The 17,009-nt window shown below is 49.8% G+C and overlaps 7 protein-coding genes across 7 annotated transcripts; 2 read left to right on the forward strand and 5 right to left on the reverse strand.

The window, feature by feature from the left end:
- Nucleotides 1–4,270: 4,270 nt before the first annotated feature.
- BO94DRAFT_588840 (uncharacterized protein) lies at nucleotides 4,271–5,062 on the forward strand (the record flags this gene model as incomplete). The annotated part of the gene is made up of 3 exons (XM_025615911.1): nucleotides 4,271–4,279; nucleotides 4,442–4,690; nucleotides 4,727–5,062. 3 exons carry the CDS (start codon nucleotides 4,271–4,273, stop codon nucleotides 5,060–5,062), a joined length of 594 nt encoding a protein of 197 aa, XP_025463976.1.
- A 157-nt stretch (nucleotides 5,063–5,219) lies between these two features.
- BO94DRAFT_523695 (uncharacterized protein) lies at nucleotides 5,220–6,660 on the reverse strand. Its single transcript, XM_025610229.1, has one exon. It carries the CDS (start codon nucleotides 6,604–6,606, stop codon nucleotides 5,356–5,358), a length of 1,251 nt encoding a protein of 416 aa, XP_025463977.1. The 5' UTR covers nucleotides 6,607–6,660; the 3' UTR covers nucleotides 5,220–5,355.
- Nucleotides 6,661–6,886: 226 nt separating this feature from the next.
- Nucleotides 6,887–8,888, reverse strand: BO94DRAFT_538409 (carboxylesterase). The gene has a single exon (XM_025612482.1). It carries the CDS (start codon nucleotides 8,818–8,820, stop codon nucleotides 7,069–7,071), a length of 1,752 nt encoding a protein of 583 aa, XP_025463978.1. The 5' UTR covers nucleotides 8,821–8,888; the 3' UTR covers nucleotides 6,887–7,068.
- Nucleotides 8,889–9,149: 261 nt separating this feature from the next.
- BO94DRAFT_538411 (zinc finger MYND domain-containing protein) lies at nucleotides 9,150–9,912 on the reverse strand. The gene is made up of 2 exons (XM_025612483.1): nucleotides 9,446–9,912; nucleotides 9,150–9,387 (listed from the first exon to the last, which is right to left on the reverse strand). Exons 1-2 carry the CDS (start codon nucleotides 9,900–9,902, stop codon nucleotides 9,356–9,358), a joined length of 489 nt encoding a protein of 162 aa, XP_025463979.1. The 5' UTR covers nucleotides 9,903–9,912; the 3' UTR covers nucleotides 9,150–9,355.
- Nucleotides 9,913–10,251: 339 nt separating this feature from the next.
- On the reverse strand, nucleotides 10,252–12,032 carry BO94DRAFT_207024 (polysaccharide lyase family 1 protein). Its single transcript, XM_025606125.1, has 5 exons — nucleotides 11,589–12,032; nucleotides 11,387–11,530; nucleotides 11,205–11,330; nucleotides 10,823–11,153; nucleotides 10,252–10,762 (listed from the first exon to the last, which is right to left on the reverse strand). Exons 1-5 carry the CDS (start codon nucleotides 11,789–11,791, stop codon nucleotides 10,427–10,429), a joined length of 1,140 nt encoding a protein of 379 aa, XP_025463980.1. The 5' UTR covers nucleotides 11,792–12,032; the 3' UTR covers nucleotides 10,252–10,426.
- Nucleotides 12,033–14,020: 1,988 nt separating this feature from the next.
- On the forward strand, nucleotides 14,021–14,718 carry BO94DRAFT_538414 (GNAT family N-acetyltransferase). The gene is made up of 2 exons (XM_025612484.1): nucleotides 14,021–14,395; nucleotides 14,454–14,718. The coding sequence occupies exons 1-2, from the start codon at nucleotides 14,038–14,040 to the stop codon at nucleotides 14,687–14,689; spliced, it is 594 nt and encodes a 197-aa protein (XP_025463981.1). The 5' UTR covers nucleotides 14,021–14,037; the 3' UTR covers nucleotides 14,690–14,718.
- BO94DRAFT_499295 (uncharacterized protein) lies at nucleotides 14,717–16,200 on the reverse strand. The gene is made up of 5 exons (XM_025609367.1): nucleotides 15,841–16,200; nucleotides 15,693–15,785; nucleotides 15,411–15,629; nucleotides 15,208–15,350; nucleotides 14,717–15,157 (listed from the first exon to the last, which is right to left on the reverse strand). The coding sequence occupies exons 1-5, from the start codon at nucleotides 16,006–16,008 to the stop codon at nucleotides 14,737–14,739; spliced, it is 1,044 nt and encodes a 347-aa protein (XP_025463982.1). The 5' UTR covers nucleotides 16,009–16,200; the 3' UTR covers nucleotides 14,717–14,736.
- Nucleotides 16,201–17,009: the final 809 nt, after the last annotated feature.

Here is a 17,009-nt window from a genome sequence, read left to right on the forward strand (position 1 = left end):
AGGCAGGCATGATAGGCTGAGATTCTGTCATAATATAACTTCAGAATTATATATTATAAGAAAGTAGAGAATGGATATGTAGATATGCTGAGTCACAGGCCAGACTATAAATTAGATAAAAAAGCTATTAAACCGGCCATCCTGAAACAAAATACAGATAGATTGATTAGTTATAATAAGACTAATTTAGTAGTAATATTAAAAATAGGTAGTAATCTAATTAAGTGATTGACTGAAGATACAAAAAATAATAAAATACTTTAGAAAATAAGTAAGGACTTACTAGACAAGATTATTATTAATAAAGATAGACTAGTATACTTTTATAGATTAATCTTTGTACTAACTGTAATGAAGATAAAGATTATGGCTAGATATTATGATAGACTGCTTAAAGATTATCTAGAAGTGGAAAAGATAACTGAACTAATCATGAGGAATTATTACATTCCAAACCTCAGATAAAAAGTATATGATTATATTAGATAATACGAGACTTGTATTAGGGATAAGCCTGCAAGATATCAGCCCTATGGATAAATATAAGTATAGAAGGTGCTATAATAGTTATAAAAATGGATAATAATTGACTTTGTTAGTCTATTACTGGAATTGGAAGGATTTAACACTATTATAGTTATTACTAATCACCTTATTAAATATATCTATCTTGTATTAAATAAGATAATAATAACAGTAATACAGATGATAGAACTATTTCTAGAAAACATTATTATATATTATAAAATATTAAAGTATATTATATTAGATTAAGACAAGTTATTTATCTTGAAGTTCTGGAGATTACTTGCAAATCTTATAAAAATAGAAGAATAAATAATAATAACTTACTACCTACAGACAAATGGATAAATAGAAAGAGTTAATCAGGTAATTAAGTAATATCTGAGATATTATATAAACTATTAATAAAATAATTAAGTAAATCTATTACTAATAGCACAGTTCTTATATAATAATACTAGTTACTTAATTATTGGAATATTATTGTTTTATGCTAATTACAGATATTACCCGAGGTTTTTAAAGATATTATTAGGAAAGTAATAAGTTACTGATATAGTTAAGGATATTGTTATATTTATAGAAAATATATATTTACAGTTATCTTAAGACATTAAGTTCATGAACTTGTATAGTAAGATATACTATAATTATAAACATAGGAGGAAACCTGATCTTAAAAGGGGAGAAAAGATGTTTCTACTCTGCAGAAATATCAAGATAAAATAACTAAGTCAGAAGCTTGATTATTATAAGCTAGGACTATTTATTATTAAAAATAAGAAAGGACTGGTTAACTATAAGTTAAGGTTGCTAAAATCAATGAACAGAATTTATCCAGTATTTTATATCTTATTGTTGGAACCCGCACCAAAGAACGCTAGAATTATAGAAAATATAGAGATTGACGATGATATAGAATAAGAATATAAAGTTAAAAAGATCTTAGACTATAAGAAGATTAGCAGTAGATTATAGTATCTAGTAAAATAAGAGGAATATAATATCTCAGAAAACATGTGAGAACTTATTAAGAACTTAACAGGCTGTTATCAACTTGTAAAGTAGTATTATCAATAAACAGGTCAAAGTTTGTCCAGAAAGAAGGAAAACTAACTAACTAAGTTAGACTAGGAGTGTCTGATGCAGCGGTAAGTTAAGCAGTATTATATTTATTAATCAGATACTCTAGCTCTTGGAGATCCTCAGTGCTTGGAGGATCCTTATTATCTAGTTAATCTAACATATTTGAGTCATGATCTAATATCTGATTATTATAATCTTTTAAAAATTACTGATATTTTTGCAAGCGGATGATCTTTACCATTACTTGATTCATCTTTTCAGAATACTGTAAAAATTGCTGTTAGGCTGCTGCAAGATCAGCTGCAACTTTTTACTTATTTTGCTTGAGCTTATCCTATTCTTGATTATTATAGAACTGTTTCTTGCACTTATGACCGTGCAAGACATAAGCTAAATACTTCTTACTTTAAGCAGATGAACTTATAATACAGACCTTATCTTAAGAAAAGCAGAAGGCACAAGGAGTGTTAACAAGATGACCAGAATTTTCAATCCTATTAACCAAATGTTTATTATCAGCGTACTTGTCGCGTTTAGATATGATGACCTATCTTAAGAAAAAAAGAGAACTGAAGAACCTAGTCAGACACGCACACGGGGGCACTTACCTTTATGTTCTTGAGGATAAGAACCTTGAAGGGAGGAAGGTGGTATTACAGATCCCTGCTAGCTAAAGAGACTAGTAAGATGGTTACATCAGGCAGAAAGGCTGTACTTAGAAAGATGTAACTCTTATCAGGAAAGACCCGAACTGAGCTGCTACATGTCATGAGTCACGTGACTGCGGGTATATGAGAGGATATATGGTCAGATATATGGTATATGCCTGGGATATACAGGATGGTATACAGAATAGTATACAAGAGACGGATATATAAGAACACTTTTTCATATACTTAGCTAGTTCTGTTCTTCATGCTCAATCCATATTGTCTTTAAGTAACCTATGTTTTGGTAGAGCTTAATAACAACACTCGTCCGCACTTACTTACGGATAGCTGCGCGGCACTATCTGGCCTTACTTCTCTTCTTCTGTTCAGATCAAGTCACCTTTAGATAGTCAACAGCCTGACTACCTTTGATTCAGTTCACAAGGTACGTATCGGAACGGGAGCTAAGCTAACAGGAACAGGGAGAAGCGATCCTAGGGTTTGACAAAAATATGGAGATTAATGATAATACTGAATAAGAATACAAAGTTGAAAAGATCCTGGACCATAAAAAGATTAGTAGTAAGTTACATTACTTAGTAAAATAAGAAGAATATAATATCTCAGAAAACACGTGGGAATCTATCAAGAATTTGACAGGCTGCCACTAGCTTGTGGAGCAGTACCATCAACAGACAGGTTGAAGTTTGCCTAGAAAGAAGAAAAGCTAACCAAATGAGATAAATTAAGATCAAGCTCGGATATAGCAGCTAGTTCAACTTTACTACTCACGGCAGTACTAATCTCAGCCTCAGATACTGCAGCCTTTTAATCACGCAGCCTTTCTTATACTTTATACTCCTTTTGCTCTCACTTCTCAAGCTTCTCTAGCTCCTTAATTTTCTTCATATCACGAGCTATGAAGTCACTGGCTTGTTTTTATAATAATTATTGCTGCTTCCATAATTGAAGAAGCTTTGCTAGGATAATCTCTTCTTCTTCTTTAATAGAATTTTAAGTCTTAACTAAATGTTTCTACTCAGTGTCAGAGAAGAAAGGATCAGATATTTTATAATAAATACTATTTACTTTTATATATTTATTATAATAATCAGAGCTCTTAGATTTGATACATTTTTGTACAGGCAAATACAACACTCACAAGGAAAAACCATAAGAAAACCTTTGTTTTTGATCTGCCGGCAAAGACTCTTCTTACAAATAAAAGAACTGGATAATATGATTAAAGATCTGGATGAAAAAGAAATCAGGAATGTTACTAAATATTTATCTTAAAGGGGGGCACTGCAGATTTATGTTTCTTGGGAATAAGAAATCTTAAAGAAGGAAGAGTGGTGTTACAGACCCCTGCTAGCTGAATGACTAGTAAGACAGATTCATCAAGTAGAAAGCACTGATAAGGACAGTGCTCGGGTGAGACTGAACTGTTATTGGAAATTATCATCATAATGTCCGGGACAGTTACACATTATGTGATCATAATAAGCATGTTACTGACAAGTTATAACATGTTAATACTATAACAGGATATGGCAGTGACAAGAGATAACATACCAGTGGTATGACATATCATGACAACAACATATAAAGAATAGGATATATAAGGACACTCTTTCATGTAATTAGCTAGTTCTGTTTTTTATACTCAATCTTACTGTCTTTAAGTACCCATAAGTTTGGAAGCTTAGTAACAATACTTGTCTGTACTTACTTACGGATAGCTGCACGGCACTATACAGCCTTACTTCTCTTCTCTTGTTCATGACCAGTCATCCCTAGATAGTCCTCAGTCTGATACATCCTCGATTCAGTTCGAAGATACGTATACCAGTGAAGCTAAGCTAACAGGGACAGGGAAGCGATCCTAGGGTTTGACAACTAGCTACATAATTATTTAACATACTTTTTGTTAATATTATAACAAGATAAAACCTTGTAAAAGTAATATTAAAATATTACTAGTCATATTAAATATAACTATATAAAGTATGGAGCCTGTAAGCCTTGCTTGTGGCATAGATTTCAAAAATTTGATTCACGCGTGGGGAGTTGTTTTCCGTGCCATGTGATGCCCTGAGCCAGCGACTCCTAAGCCCGTGATATACCGGACCACCGCTGCACTCAAGACTCACCACTCACCACTCACCTACTATCTCTAGAAAGCACCTCCCCACTATCCTTGCAATCCCAATTTCCCATTCCTCAACACGCTTCTTCTCCCCCACCTTCATTGGGCCAACGCGGTCCCCGACGCCCATGCATCCGCCAACCTGACCATCAACGGCACGGCCTTTCACCTTCCCGCAGGCAGTACAGGGTACCATGATAAGAACTGGGGCGATGCCTCGGTCATTACGAGCCCGAAATACTGGGACTGGGGTCACGCAACTCTGGGACCTTTGTCCCTGGTCTGGTACGACCTTCTCGACTATGACGATAACTAGCATGCGTACGCCTACCTGGCCAAGGACGGACAGATTCTTCTCACCAGCTGCGCGGAATCGGCTGTCGAGGTGCGTCAAGTCGGAGCGAATGCGACATATCCACCCACCACGGGGATTGCGGCAGCGGATGGTCTAACGGTGCGGTACAACCTGGGAGGTAGAGCGGTGTTTGTCGCTAATCTCACGAAGGAGGTGGTGGTGGTGCATGATATGGGAGTGTATGCACGGGCGCTGGGGAGGGTGGTTGGAGAGATCGAGGGAATTGAGGGCGAGGTTTATGAGGGAAGAGGAGCGTATGAGGAGTTTGTCTATGGAATTCTGTATGGCAGCGCTTGAGACTTGAGGTGGCTTAGAAGTTCAAGTCGAGGTCTGTTTCAGAGGTACTTCCTGGATTATGTCAATGGCCGCCCTCATTGATATCTTGACTAGGCATCGGAGAGCAGCTGTGTCTTTCTAACAATGTCTCCCTGACATATCATATTTATCTGATTCTGTGCTATGTTAATATACAAATTATGTTGCTTTCTTGAACTGCGACTGCTTTGTATGTTTGAAAGTCGTAGAACACAAGCAAATGTCTTCATGATGGTGACCTTGTGCGATAGGCCGTGTCTAAATATAAACCACTTCTATCTACTGCTGATATCCGACTTCAACCAGTTCCGCCACTCCCGGTCATTGAGAATGGACCTGACACGGGCCTCGAGCCATTCAGTGTTCCCCCAGAATCCCCATGAAGCCTGGAACCGACACCAGTCCACCAGCGCCACCTCCCAGTGTCGCTTGAACATATCCCATCCGTACCGATCCGGCTCTTCCCTCTCCAGGAGACTTGTGCGGTACCACTCCAGCAGCCGCCTCTCGCCCTCCTGCATGGTCAATTGCTCAGGCAAAGGGTCCTCGTCATCCACCAGCATCTCAAGAGGAACCGAGCATGTAAACAGTTTCGCGAGATCGCAGACCCCCAAACCGAGCCCGACATACTGGAAGTCAAAGAATGCCACCTTGTTGCCCTGCGTGTTGGTGAAGAGGTTTTCCGACTTAACATCGCCATGGATATATGACTCCATCGGGCGTCCGCAAGGACTCAAGACCAGGGCCACCATCTCAGCCACCGACACCAAATCACCATCCAACACCCGGCAGAGTGCATCGGACCATTCCGAATCCACATCCTGCGCGAGAGAGGCATACTCCTTCCGTCGTGTCTCCAGGTACGTATACCCTCCGTTGAGCCACAATCCAGTCCCGCCGTCCTTCCCCAGTTCCCGTCTCTTCGATTCCTGCAGCGGCGGCAATACATACGCATCCAAAGTCTCAGGCAGTAGATTCCACGAGCAGCGGTGAAACCCAGCCAGCCAATCCAGGGCACCATGCACCTGCGTGGGAGTCAACGCGCTCCTCCTGCCGCCCGCCACCGGAAACCTCGGCCGCAGGTCAACCATGATGGTGGCCATCAGACCGCGAAAGTCCTCCTCGCTCTCCGCCATCCCACGCGTGGAAGCCAAACAGGCAGCCACAGCCACCTGATCCCCCAAGCGCGGAACCACCTCACTATAGAAGACCTGCTCCACTTCATAGCTGAACATCTTCCTTAAGTGGCCTTCGTCTTCCTCTCGACCCGTTGTCCCCCGAGGTGGGGCAATGAGCTTGAGGATCAGCGGGTAGATTGTCCCTACCCCTTGGGATTCCACTCCGCATAGCGTGCTGAGATGCGTTTCGGCTTCCGTTGTAGTAGCGCGGGCGGTGATGGCGCAGATGTGGCCATAGCCGGCCCAAAGTGTTTGGAGAATGGAACAAGAGATGAGCTCCAGGGAGTGTTGGGATAGCAGGATGCGGGCCACCCTGGAGGGGTCATGTTTGTTTGGGGAAGGGGCCATGGAGAAAGATGGTGGCGGGTGGATAAACTCCTGGTGGGTGTGTGCAACAGCAAGACAGCCCAGAGGGGGGGGATTTATGCTGGATTGGGAATGTGGGTTTCCCAGTGAGCATCACGTGGCTTGGTCATTGTGTGGTCACGTGGTGTCGGTATGCACATATCCACCTGGGGAATTATAGTGTGGCCTTATTGCAGTGTTGAGGGAACTATCTAGTCAATTAATCTAATCCTAAGTGATTATGGGTTCCTATAGATTGGATTGGTAGATTAAGACGGTTTATCTTCTGTTTCATTTGGAGAAAGCCTAAAAATGGGTGTGTCACGATTCAATATATATTATCCCTTCTCTCAGTAAAATAAGTTCGCGCCTGACTGTACAAAGTAAAGATCAACTAGAGGAAAATCTTAAAATATGCGTTATTACATGATCATATCCAGCATAGCAAAGACCGGAGGTGGAAGGCTAGACACCAAACGCCGCCGTCACCTCATCGGAGTTCCAAAAGGCACAGCGCTGCACCAATTTCTCATGATAGCCCCGGCCACCGGTAAAGCGGGAGTCGGGTCCGCCGAGGACGCGCAACTTGGGGGCCGCGGAGGTGCTGTTGCTAGAGGACCAGGCTTGGGACCAGCCACTGACGGTGCCGTTGGCATGCGACGGATCCCCAAAGGTGGCGAAGGACGCCCAGCTGGCCCCAATGGCGGACGCAAGTTGGCGATCGGACGCGGTGGACACCGGGGCCAGCAGGCCATCAGTGACCGTGTTGAAAATGTACGGGATGTCGCTGAAGTGCGGGACGCCGTAGTAGGTGAGGCCTTCCAGGGCAAAGACTTCGGCAAACGCGGTCTGGTTCAGGGAGTACAGGTAGTTCCGGACGTGGCCATGGGAGGCATATTGGGCGTTGGTCTCGACTGCCAGCAGACTCGGGCAGGTAAACCCGTGATCCCGCTCCATTTGACTGGCCCGGAAGTACTGCGCAGAGACCGGGGGGTCCACGGTGGTATCGTTGGAGAAATCCGAGAGCGGATAGAGCTGCAGGGCCTTGGCGATGCTGGCGTTGGAGAGGCGCGGATAGCTTTCCCGCAGATTCTCGGCGACGTCGGCGGAGGTTTTCAGGTCCGTGGAGGTGAAAAAGGCCCCATCATTCTCACACCAGCCGGAGATGAGATCGATATCGCGGGCAAAACGCCCGGATTTGAGCAATTGGGTGGGGCGATCGGGAATGAAGGAGGACGGCGAGACGGGCTTGAAGACATCCATGCCGCCCATGGAGTTGAGCGTCAACTCATAGGCGTAGGCGGTGTTCAGCAGGGTGAGCATGGGGAGGCGGCGCAGGCACTCCAGCTCCTCCTGGCTGGTGGACGCGGTGCAATTGATGCGGTCGATGAGGACGGCCGTGTGCTGGCCCGACTCATCAAACGCGGTGCCGGAATCGCCCGAGGCCGCCCCGGATTCCATGATGGCCCGGCGGAAGGGCACCTTGGCCACCTGCCCGCCGTACGCCGTCATCTGCAGGCCCACCCCCGTCGCGCCATCACTTTCCCCGAAGATGGTGACCTGGTCCGGATCCCCGCCAAAGGCCGCGATGTGGTCCTGAATCCACCAGAGAGCCAAGCGCTGGTCCAGCAGACCGGCGTTCAGCGAATCGGACTCGTTCAAGGCCGGTGATGAGGCAAATCCGAAGACGCCCACGCGGTAGTTCATGGCCACATAGATGACGGGGACATCCTTCTGCGCGGCCCCGGCCACCAACAGCTTCGGGTCGTAGGCGGAATCATAGATCTGGCCGATGGTGTCGCCGCCCCCGAAGATGAAGACCAGCACGGGCAGTTTGTCCGAGGCCGAGGTGTGGGCCGGCCGATCGACCCGCAGCGTCAGGCAGTCCTCGGAGATCTTGGTCACATTGTCGAAGAGCGGGAAATCGGGAAGGGGTTGCTTCTGCTGCGGACACGCCGCTCCAGACTGGGTGGCATTCACCACTGACCCGGACGGATAGGCATATGGTTTGGGGGGAGCGAAGCGGTTGTTGCCGCTGGTGTCTTCACCAAAGCGGATATTTAGAAACGACTCGGTTGAATTCACGGTGGTTCCCGTGAACCAGACATCGGAATCAGGGAGATGGACTGTGGGAGCGGTGTTGCTTGATCGCAGAGGGCTCGCCAGGCCCAAGGCGCAGAGCGTCCCGAGCAGGAGAGAAGACCGGGAGAAGATCATGGTGCAGACGGCTGCTGTGTGAGATGGTACTGCGTGGACATTTTGATGCAGCAGGAACACATCATTTTATATGCAGTGGAATGTCAACCTTGTGGCAGAAGGATGGAGCTGATGCCGTGGATGCCGTGGATGCCGTGGGTGCTGTCCAAGGCCTCCAGCGGTACACAGCCCCGGCGGATGCTGATTGGCCGGACATGTTACTTGCCCGATGAGGCAACGATCGCGAAGGCCTCAACATCAGCACTAGTCCATGACGAGTAATCAATGCCCATCAAATGCCCATCAATGACATTGTAAGATTATTGTTCCGCTCCGGACACGGCCGACAGCAGCACTGCCACGATTATCTCTACTGGGATCGACACGAAGCTCTGGAGAATTCTTCCGCTTGAACATTCCTCGCCAATGATACACCATCCAGAATTACAGATGTTTCCACAACCCACTCCAAGCTGGATGCTGGTCGAACCCGCATTATAGGTTCCCCATATGGTGCCTCACCGCCAATGCAAATTTTTCCAGTTTATCGGTGAACTCAGCCTTCGATCCCTCCAGCAGATCGGCATCCTGCACGACGTCAAGATTAGCCGGAGGAGGGAGCTTTGGGGACGGGAGTTTATGTTACCGGCAAGAAGCTTCCGGGTCAACGGACCCAATAATGCCATCGCAAGGGTACGTTGATTGACTGTGAGCGCTGCTTCTCGGTGTTCGGCGTTGGTGGTCAGATGATCGGGAAAAGGCCCCGGTTTGTGTAGGGTCGTTGGGGCTCGTAGGATCTGGTGAAGGTGGAGGGTCCCAGCTCGAACCTCAATCGTGGTGAGTTGGATATCGAACACCATCTGTCGGTAGCTCAGAAAAGCCGCTTTGAGCACGAGGGCCGCCCGGAGGAGCTTCTTTCGTCCACGCATGGCGGTGTATCGTGGTTTATGGCTCGGCCAGTGTTTCTTCTGACAGTCCCGCCCACAGTAATAGACCCCACCAGCATCGCCTGGCTGATACTCGGGAGCTTCTCGACATCCAGCACACTGCAGCGTTGCCTCTGCCCCGCAGTTGGCACACTCGGATACAGAGGTTGATGACATGGTGAGTGCCAGGGAGGTGTGACTAGAAGGAAGGAGGGGAAGACAGTCATGATGTCCTACTACTAGTGACTGGGGGTCACGTGAAAGGGCGGGGTGAAACCCTGCAACGGGTGGTCTTTCACTGCATCAGCGGGTCGCTTAGCACCGGAGCTGTTCTGGGATTTGGGTGAAGGTGTGTCGGGGACCATGGCTTAGGCATCGGGTGGGTGTAAGAATAGTTCCTATTCTGTGAGGGCACGCGAATACGCTTGATACTAGCCGGCTATGTTGAACCGGTCGATCTTTTCTGGTGGCAGAAGGACTCTACGATACGAGGTTGGAAGTACAGTTAATCACGACACATGTGAAGGCCTTCTAGAGTCAGATATATAGTGTTCTCTAATGTAGTATATTTGCATATTTGTGCCCCGGAGTATTTTCGATGACTGGCATCGACGAGACAGAGAACAACAGCTACTTATGTACAAAAGTGAGCACTGTTCTCAGAACCATACGCAGACACCCTCTGAGATCAGAGTGTGCGCTTATTTGCCCTGACCGGCGTTGTTCATGGTCCACTGGGCGATGTTGGTAGGGGGGTGAGCAGTGGCAATGGTCTTGCCAGAGAACCTGCTGATGATGCTGGTGTCGGATCCGGACATCGAGCCAGAGTTGCCGAAGGCGTTGAGCTGGCAGGAGCGGCCAAAGACGGACTTGCACTGAGCGTTGGTGGTGGAGTCGGGAGAGCTGAAGAGCTGGCCGCTCATGGGGGCCTCGACCACGGTGTCGACATCCTGGAAGACGTTACCCTCGGCGAGGACGTAGCCGCCAGTGCCAATCTCAAATGCGTGGCCCTCGATGTTGTGGAAGAGGTTGTTGACCTATATTAATGCATGCATGTTAGATAAGACAGGGTGAGCGCAGAGCACTGGATGACATACAGCGTGGAGAAGAGTGTTGGTCTGGACCTTGGGCATACGGCCACTGAGGTAGTAGAAGTAGTTGCCCTTCATGGTCACCATGTCGTTGTTACCATCAAGGTAGACACCCCAGTAGTGGTGGCCGTTGCAGGTAGCAGAGTAGTCAGAGCGACCATCGATGAGAGAGTAAGAGATGGTGACACGGTTATCAGCGTCAGTTCCGAGGACGATGTGCTGACGGCCAATGCGGGCAGTGGTGACGTGGTCGATCCAGACCAAGTCGGAGTCATCGACGGTGATGGCATCACCACCCCAGACGTACTTGGGGTTGATATCGGTGACGGCAATGTTCCTGGTTGTTGTGAGCAGGGACGATGGGTCAAGATGGGTGGAAGACACTCACTGGATGATGACGTTCTTGGCACCGCTCACGACGCGGAGACCCTTACCCTTGATGACACCCTTGGAGCCCACACCAACGATACTCTTGTTGGAGTTGACGGTGATGGGGAGGATACCGGCCTTGTCGCTAGATGGAGGTCAGCATGTCCAGTCCACAAGATATGAGGAGTCAATAAAACTTACTAGGTGACAGTCACCTTGGGAGCGCTGGCCTCGTAGTTGTCACACCAGTTGTGCAGGTTGATAGCCTGCTGGCATTGGGAAGCAGTTCCCCAGGGAGCGCAACCACTGGTGGTCTCGGTACCCTCGGTACCAGTGAAGTCGAAGCTGCATGGGTCTGTTAGAGTGCATCCCCCGACAAGTTGCATCAAGATGGTTGACATACGTTCTGTCCAGGATGATGACGCGGGCCTCGCTGTCACCCAGGTAGGAGACCAGCTCAGCGGTGGTGGTGGGGTAGACAGGAGAGGCGCTGCCTCCTCCCGTCACGCCGTGGGCGAAACCCTCGGCAGCGCCAACGACCCCGACGGCGCTGACGGTGCTCGCAAAGGCTGCGGCAGCAGCCGCAAGAAGTGACCCGTACTTCATGTTGTAGAAAGCAGAAACGAAGAGGTAAGAAAATTAAAGAATGAAGGGGTGGAAAGAATGACAGAGGTGAATTGTAAAGAATGAATGTGATAGTCTGATGACCAGACCAGAGGAGAGGGAAGTTTCGAGCTTATATAGAGAATCTGGACGGCATGGTGGAGCTGGCAGGGGGCAAGCTGCCCGGGGGTATACCATGTTCTGGAATGAATTAAAACATCGCGGACCACCCCTCGTCCGGCTTGGCAGTCAGCTTTTCATCGTTCCATCGGAGATTAACCCCTGTGGCAGTTGATGCTTGGCAGACGATGGATCTGTGTTAGGGTTCGGAATCCAACGTTCTTCGGTGGGGAAGCCGTATACTCTGTTGTTGGTTCAACGATGCTTCTTCCAGGTACCGTTGATGTACATCGTTGGGACTGGCCATGGTCCGGATAAGCCGGGCTTGGGATCCTTCCAGAAAGTGGTGAAGTTAAACGCTGTGCCTAAACTGCGTCGAGGAAAGAGTCCCCCGGCTCCGGTGAATTATCGGGTTGCTTGGCGTTGTGGACATGGAGCCTTGGTACATCCTTGGTACCTGTGAGTGTCTGGGAGGAACCTGATCCACTGCCGCCACCACAATCATGCAGGGTCTCACTCTGAAATTTAGGCTGGGATTCCCAAGAGCCTAGTCCGTTCTCGACTCGAACCAGGATGGAGCGATGCCCCAAGGGTTCAATATGATTCCCAGAGGCATCTTGATTGAGAGAATGATTGGGAGATATCTGCGGGCTCTGTATAGTTCCTCGAAAGAGCCTGACCTCGACTTGCTTCATGCGACAGAGTAGAATTAATTGCTCAATGGAGTTACTCAAATGGCCGAGCCAGGATGGCCGCTGGGCATGTCTCGTTATTTTGTCCACGGTGCAGCGCCGGTGCGGATTCCGAACAGCAGACCCTATAAAGTGGGGCAGGGTCTAATGAACTGGTCTATTTCGAGCGTGGGCCAGAGCAGGTCTGTCCACCACGTGCTGACAGGTACGGAGTAGATACCTGGTGGCCTATCGATCCGACAATTCCGAGGGCATACCCCTGGGTGGCCACGGAAGACATCCGGAAACATGCTAGCTACCTCCATCAGGAGACAAGGTTTGAAGTTTGAAGAATGATTATGATGTCAGGAGGAAGGGTGACCGTACTGTACTGTCCGCGTCCAGGTCACGTGGCTCCAGGCGGACAGAGTTTTCACGTTTCACACGCACGGCCCCCCGACCGGCTGCTGCCTTTCTGCCTGAGGCTGTCGCTGCCTAGTTGCCTTGCAGCCAGTCTGCCTCAATGATCAGGCTCATATATTATGCAACACATACGATACCACCCAGTTATCCTTTTTACAAGGACCTTGAGGACAGTTATTAAGCTCACTCCATTAGTTTACTAGTTACTCAAGATTGTGCTGGCTATCGACTCATCTCACCCAGGGCCAACCAACGAGCGCTGATCCGGCGCAGCTTCGTATCGGCCCGAGGAACCGAGAGGGAATACAACCCGTCGCGAGGTATTATCCACCTGCTATGGATCGGTCTTCAATAAATGTTCTGGTTGTGAGATGGAGATGGCCTTTGCCCGCGATGCGACCGCCTGCCAGGTCCCAGCCTCCCCTCTAGTAGTAGCCTGGGATCGGGATCGGGATCAGCCCGTCCACCTCGCGGACAATTCTATCGAGGGTCTCCAGCCTAGTTAATTCCTCCTGGATGATTTTGATCTGTTTAGTGCACATGGTTCTTCAGCGGAGCTGTTGCAGTTCGACCCCCCCCCCCCCCCCCGGCGGTTTGGATCTACTGGGCTCAATCAGCCTGCAAGAGTAGGCCAACATGGAGGATCATCTTACAGCGGCATTAATAACAGCAAAATCACCGGCGCATGCTCCAGCCAACATCCTGGAGGTTTCGTTGCCCGATACCGAAAGGGTTGACCCCGCCATCGATACGCTGGATCGTGGTTACCCTTCACGGAAGAGCAGCATCAAGCCCTACTTCATAGACTGTGTACGAAACCTGCCTGTATGTATGTATACTGGCTTCGTCTAGATGATGTCGAGTTCTGTGCCCTTCCACTCATGTCAGATTCACCTGTGCCTGACTAATCTACCCCTCACTGTCAGTCAGATAACGAGTGAGTACTACTAGTAGCCAGTTACTATATATCCGGGGTGGTCCCGATCGCAACCCCAACCCTTCCCACTCCAACTTGCTTGCCTCATTATTCTCACCATGTTCCAACTGCATCCCCTCTCAGCCGACGACCTGCCTGCCCTGGTGGCTCTGTGGTATGATAGCTTTAGCATCCCCATCAACCTCCGTCTCTTCCCCGACACCGCTGGCGTACGTGCCTGGCTAGAGGGCTATCACCGGGTCAGCCTCGACAGCCCCGATCAACACTATCTCAAAATCACGTTGGACAGCGCATCGTCGCCTCTGGTGGCCATTGTCAAGTGGGATTTCAACACCACCGCGCCGGGCCACCGCTTCCCGGCCTGGCATGACGAGTCCGACCGAGCCTTCTGCGACGCCTTCTTCGGGTCCATCGACAAAGCGCGACGGAAGATTATGGGCACGCGGCAGCACTACTGTCGGTCTTCCTATTGCTCCCATTGCCATGCACCTCTACCAAGACTAATGGACCACAGATCTCGACACTCTCCTCACCCACCCCGGCTACCAGCGGCAAGGGGCCGGCTCGATGCTGATCCGCTGGGGATGCGACCGGGCCGATCACGACGGGCTCCCCATCTGGGTGGATGCCAGCCCGGAGGGGGCCGTGCTATACCAGCGCTTTGGCTTTCGCGATGTCAGTGTGCCTGGGGTCACCCCCGAGGGGGCTGTCTCCATGCTCCGGGATCCGATCCCGGCGGATGCCTCGTAGCATTTCGTTGATAATATAAAGAGCTTGATGATTTTTCCTACTACTGCCTATCCTTCTCCACTGCCTTTTAGTGGCCGCATCTCAATGTACTCGGTTTGCAGACTCCACTCGCGCGTCTCGTGGATGACCAACCCATTGGCCCCCTCCCCTGGATTTGCCCTCCCCCTCGTTCCCTCCGGAGGCAACATAGTGATCTCGTCGTCGGCGCTGCGCAGATGCGACCGGGGCTGTGATGGGGTACCTCCGCTGGTGGCCGACCGCAGGTACGAGCCCTCCTTCTGCCCACCCTGGCCCCAGCCCGTGTTGAAGGCAATCACGAAAGGTTTGAGACAGGGCACCGTTGCGGCCATCAGGCTGCAATGGAGGAGCACCTCGGTCGCCACCACCACGTCCGATATGCCCAGCAGGAAGTGCTCGAAGCCGACTTGGTTGAGATAGCATTGACGCCAAAGGACCAGCACGATAATCCTAGCGGGTCAGCGTCACCCTCGGAGGTAAGAGATTGGCAAGATACGTACAGCAGGCGAGTCCCAAAGGCCCCGATGACGGTGGCCTTTTGGGCGCGGCGCATCTGCACCCCCCACACCAGTCGGATACTCAGGCCCACCAGCAGGGCTTCCGTAACCACATCAAAGGCCGTGATGGCGCGCCAGCCGACAACCTAAGACTCTTCGTGTTAACGGTTGACGGTGGAATGAGCGAACGGGGTCAGTCGACTGACAAAGGAACGGCACCCGGTGAGCTCCCATGAGTGGGCAGGCTCACATTGTAGCGCCACGGCCAGGATGGATGCAACGGCCCAGCTGGCAAGAATGGTCAGGCTGATGATGCACAGCCGGAGATAGACCCGTTCGCGCCCGAGTCGTCGCAGCAGCAGGCAGACGGACATCTTGGCCGCACAGTGGCTGGCGAGGAAGAGAATCTCGGCGGTATACAACGCCTGGCCCGTGACAGGCGGGTCAGTCCTCGGAGATCAGATGTTGATTTCATGGGTTTGGTTTACCTTGATGGCGTCCTCCCCGTCGCTAGGATCGGCCCGTCCCAGGCCATGCGACACGCTCTTCATGATGGCACACACGTTTCCAATGCCAATCGCCTGCCCGCTCAGTGCCCAGTCAGCGTGGAATGATTCTTAGGGCACATCGACTTACCCCTCCGATCCAAGCCACCGCGTCGTCCCACCCGGGGGGTCCGTTCATGGCGACCCGCATATAAACCCGAAACAAAGACACCAAGAGCATCCAGGACATGAACAGCGTCGCGGTGATCACAATCACACCGCTCCGGTCCGTCGGGGTGATCGCATACGGGGCCGCCATGCGTCGGGGAGAAGGATGGAAGATGACAGAGGCATCTCGGAAACTATGCGGATGTCGGGGGGTTCTTAATAGAGCACGACCGACCGGGGTGCAGGGAAGCGACTCCTAGGGAGAGCAGGCATCTTGGTGCCAAGGAGTAGTAGTCTTTTGAGGGGGACACTGCGGCTGAGGGTTCGCGTGAGCTACCTAGTCGTCGAGCGGAAACACCCCGGTCCGGTGTCCCGACCGGAAATGAAGACGACATGATATCTGCCTCCAGCAGGGGAGCTAGTCCTGGTGCTAGTTATCTTTGGCGTGACCGGGGGGTTGGTCTAGGCTTGGGCGATGCTGTGCCGCAATTTCAACCCGCGCGGGAAACCCTCGGATTCGCCCCGAGCCGGAGCAGAACCCCTGCACCAGTCCTTCCTCTCTGAGACTGGCGATGAAAACCATTTCTGCTCAATCTCCAGAGCTATTGAGTACAATGGAGATGGATCATACGATTCTTCTGAACTTATATGCCACTTCCGGTCCTTACTGGTGTAAAAGTCTACCCAAGGCAGATATGATTGTAGGTGATTTATATAACATTGGGTCGACTATTCTTGGGTCACGTCAAAGTATACAGTTGCTAATACCATCCTCATTGTAGCAAGAAAGGCCCAGACTCACAAGATGTCTCGATATCTGTCAGCTCGGGGTACCTTCCAAAAGTACGACTCCCAAGGTTCCCAGACTGCGTAGTATCTTAGCTTATGTGGCCACGGAACCAACCAGGCCCGCAGTCGGACGTTTTGATCCAATCCGATGATATTACCAAAGTTATCTAGGTGCATACAGCTAAAGGAGTCTAACAGGGATGACCGACACGATGTAACGGTGGGCTGCCGCTTGGCCGGGAATCCCTGCAGCTGCATCGACGGAGGGCTTTAGCTTCCTGCTAGTCACGGCCAGCGCAACCGCCAACTGCGTCTGTCCCACGTATTGATTAAGCTCCGATTTCCCCCCTTTAATCCTCCGGA

Source organism: Aspergillus sclerotioniger (assembly GCF_003184525.1).
Source record: "Aspergillus sclerotioniger CBS 115572 chromosome Unknown BO94scaffold_28, whole genome shotgun sequence".
In the NCBI taxonomy this organism is placed as follows: domain Eukaryota; kingdom Fungi; phylum Ascomycota; class Eurotiomycetes; order Eurotiales; family Aspergillaceae; genus Aspergillus; species Aspergillus sclerotioniger.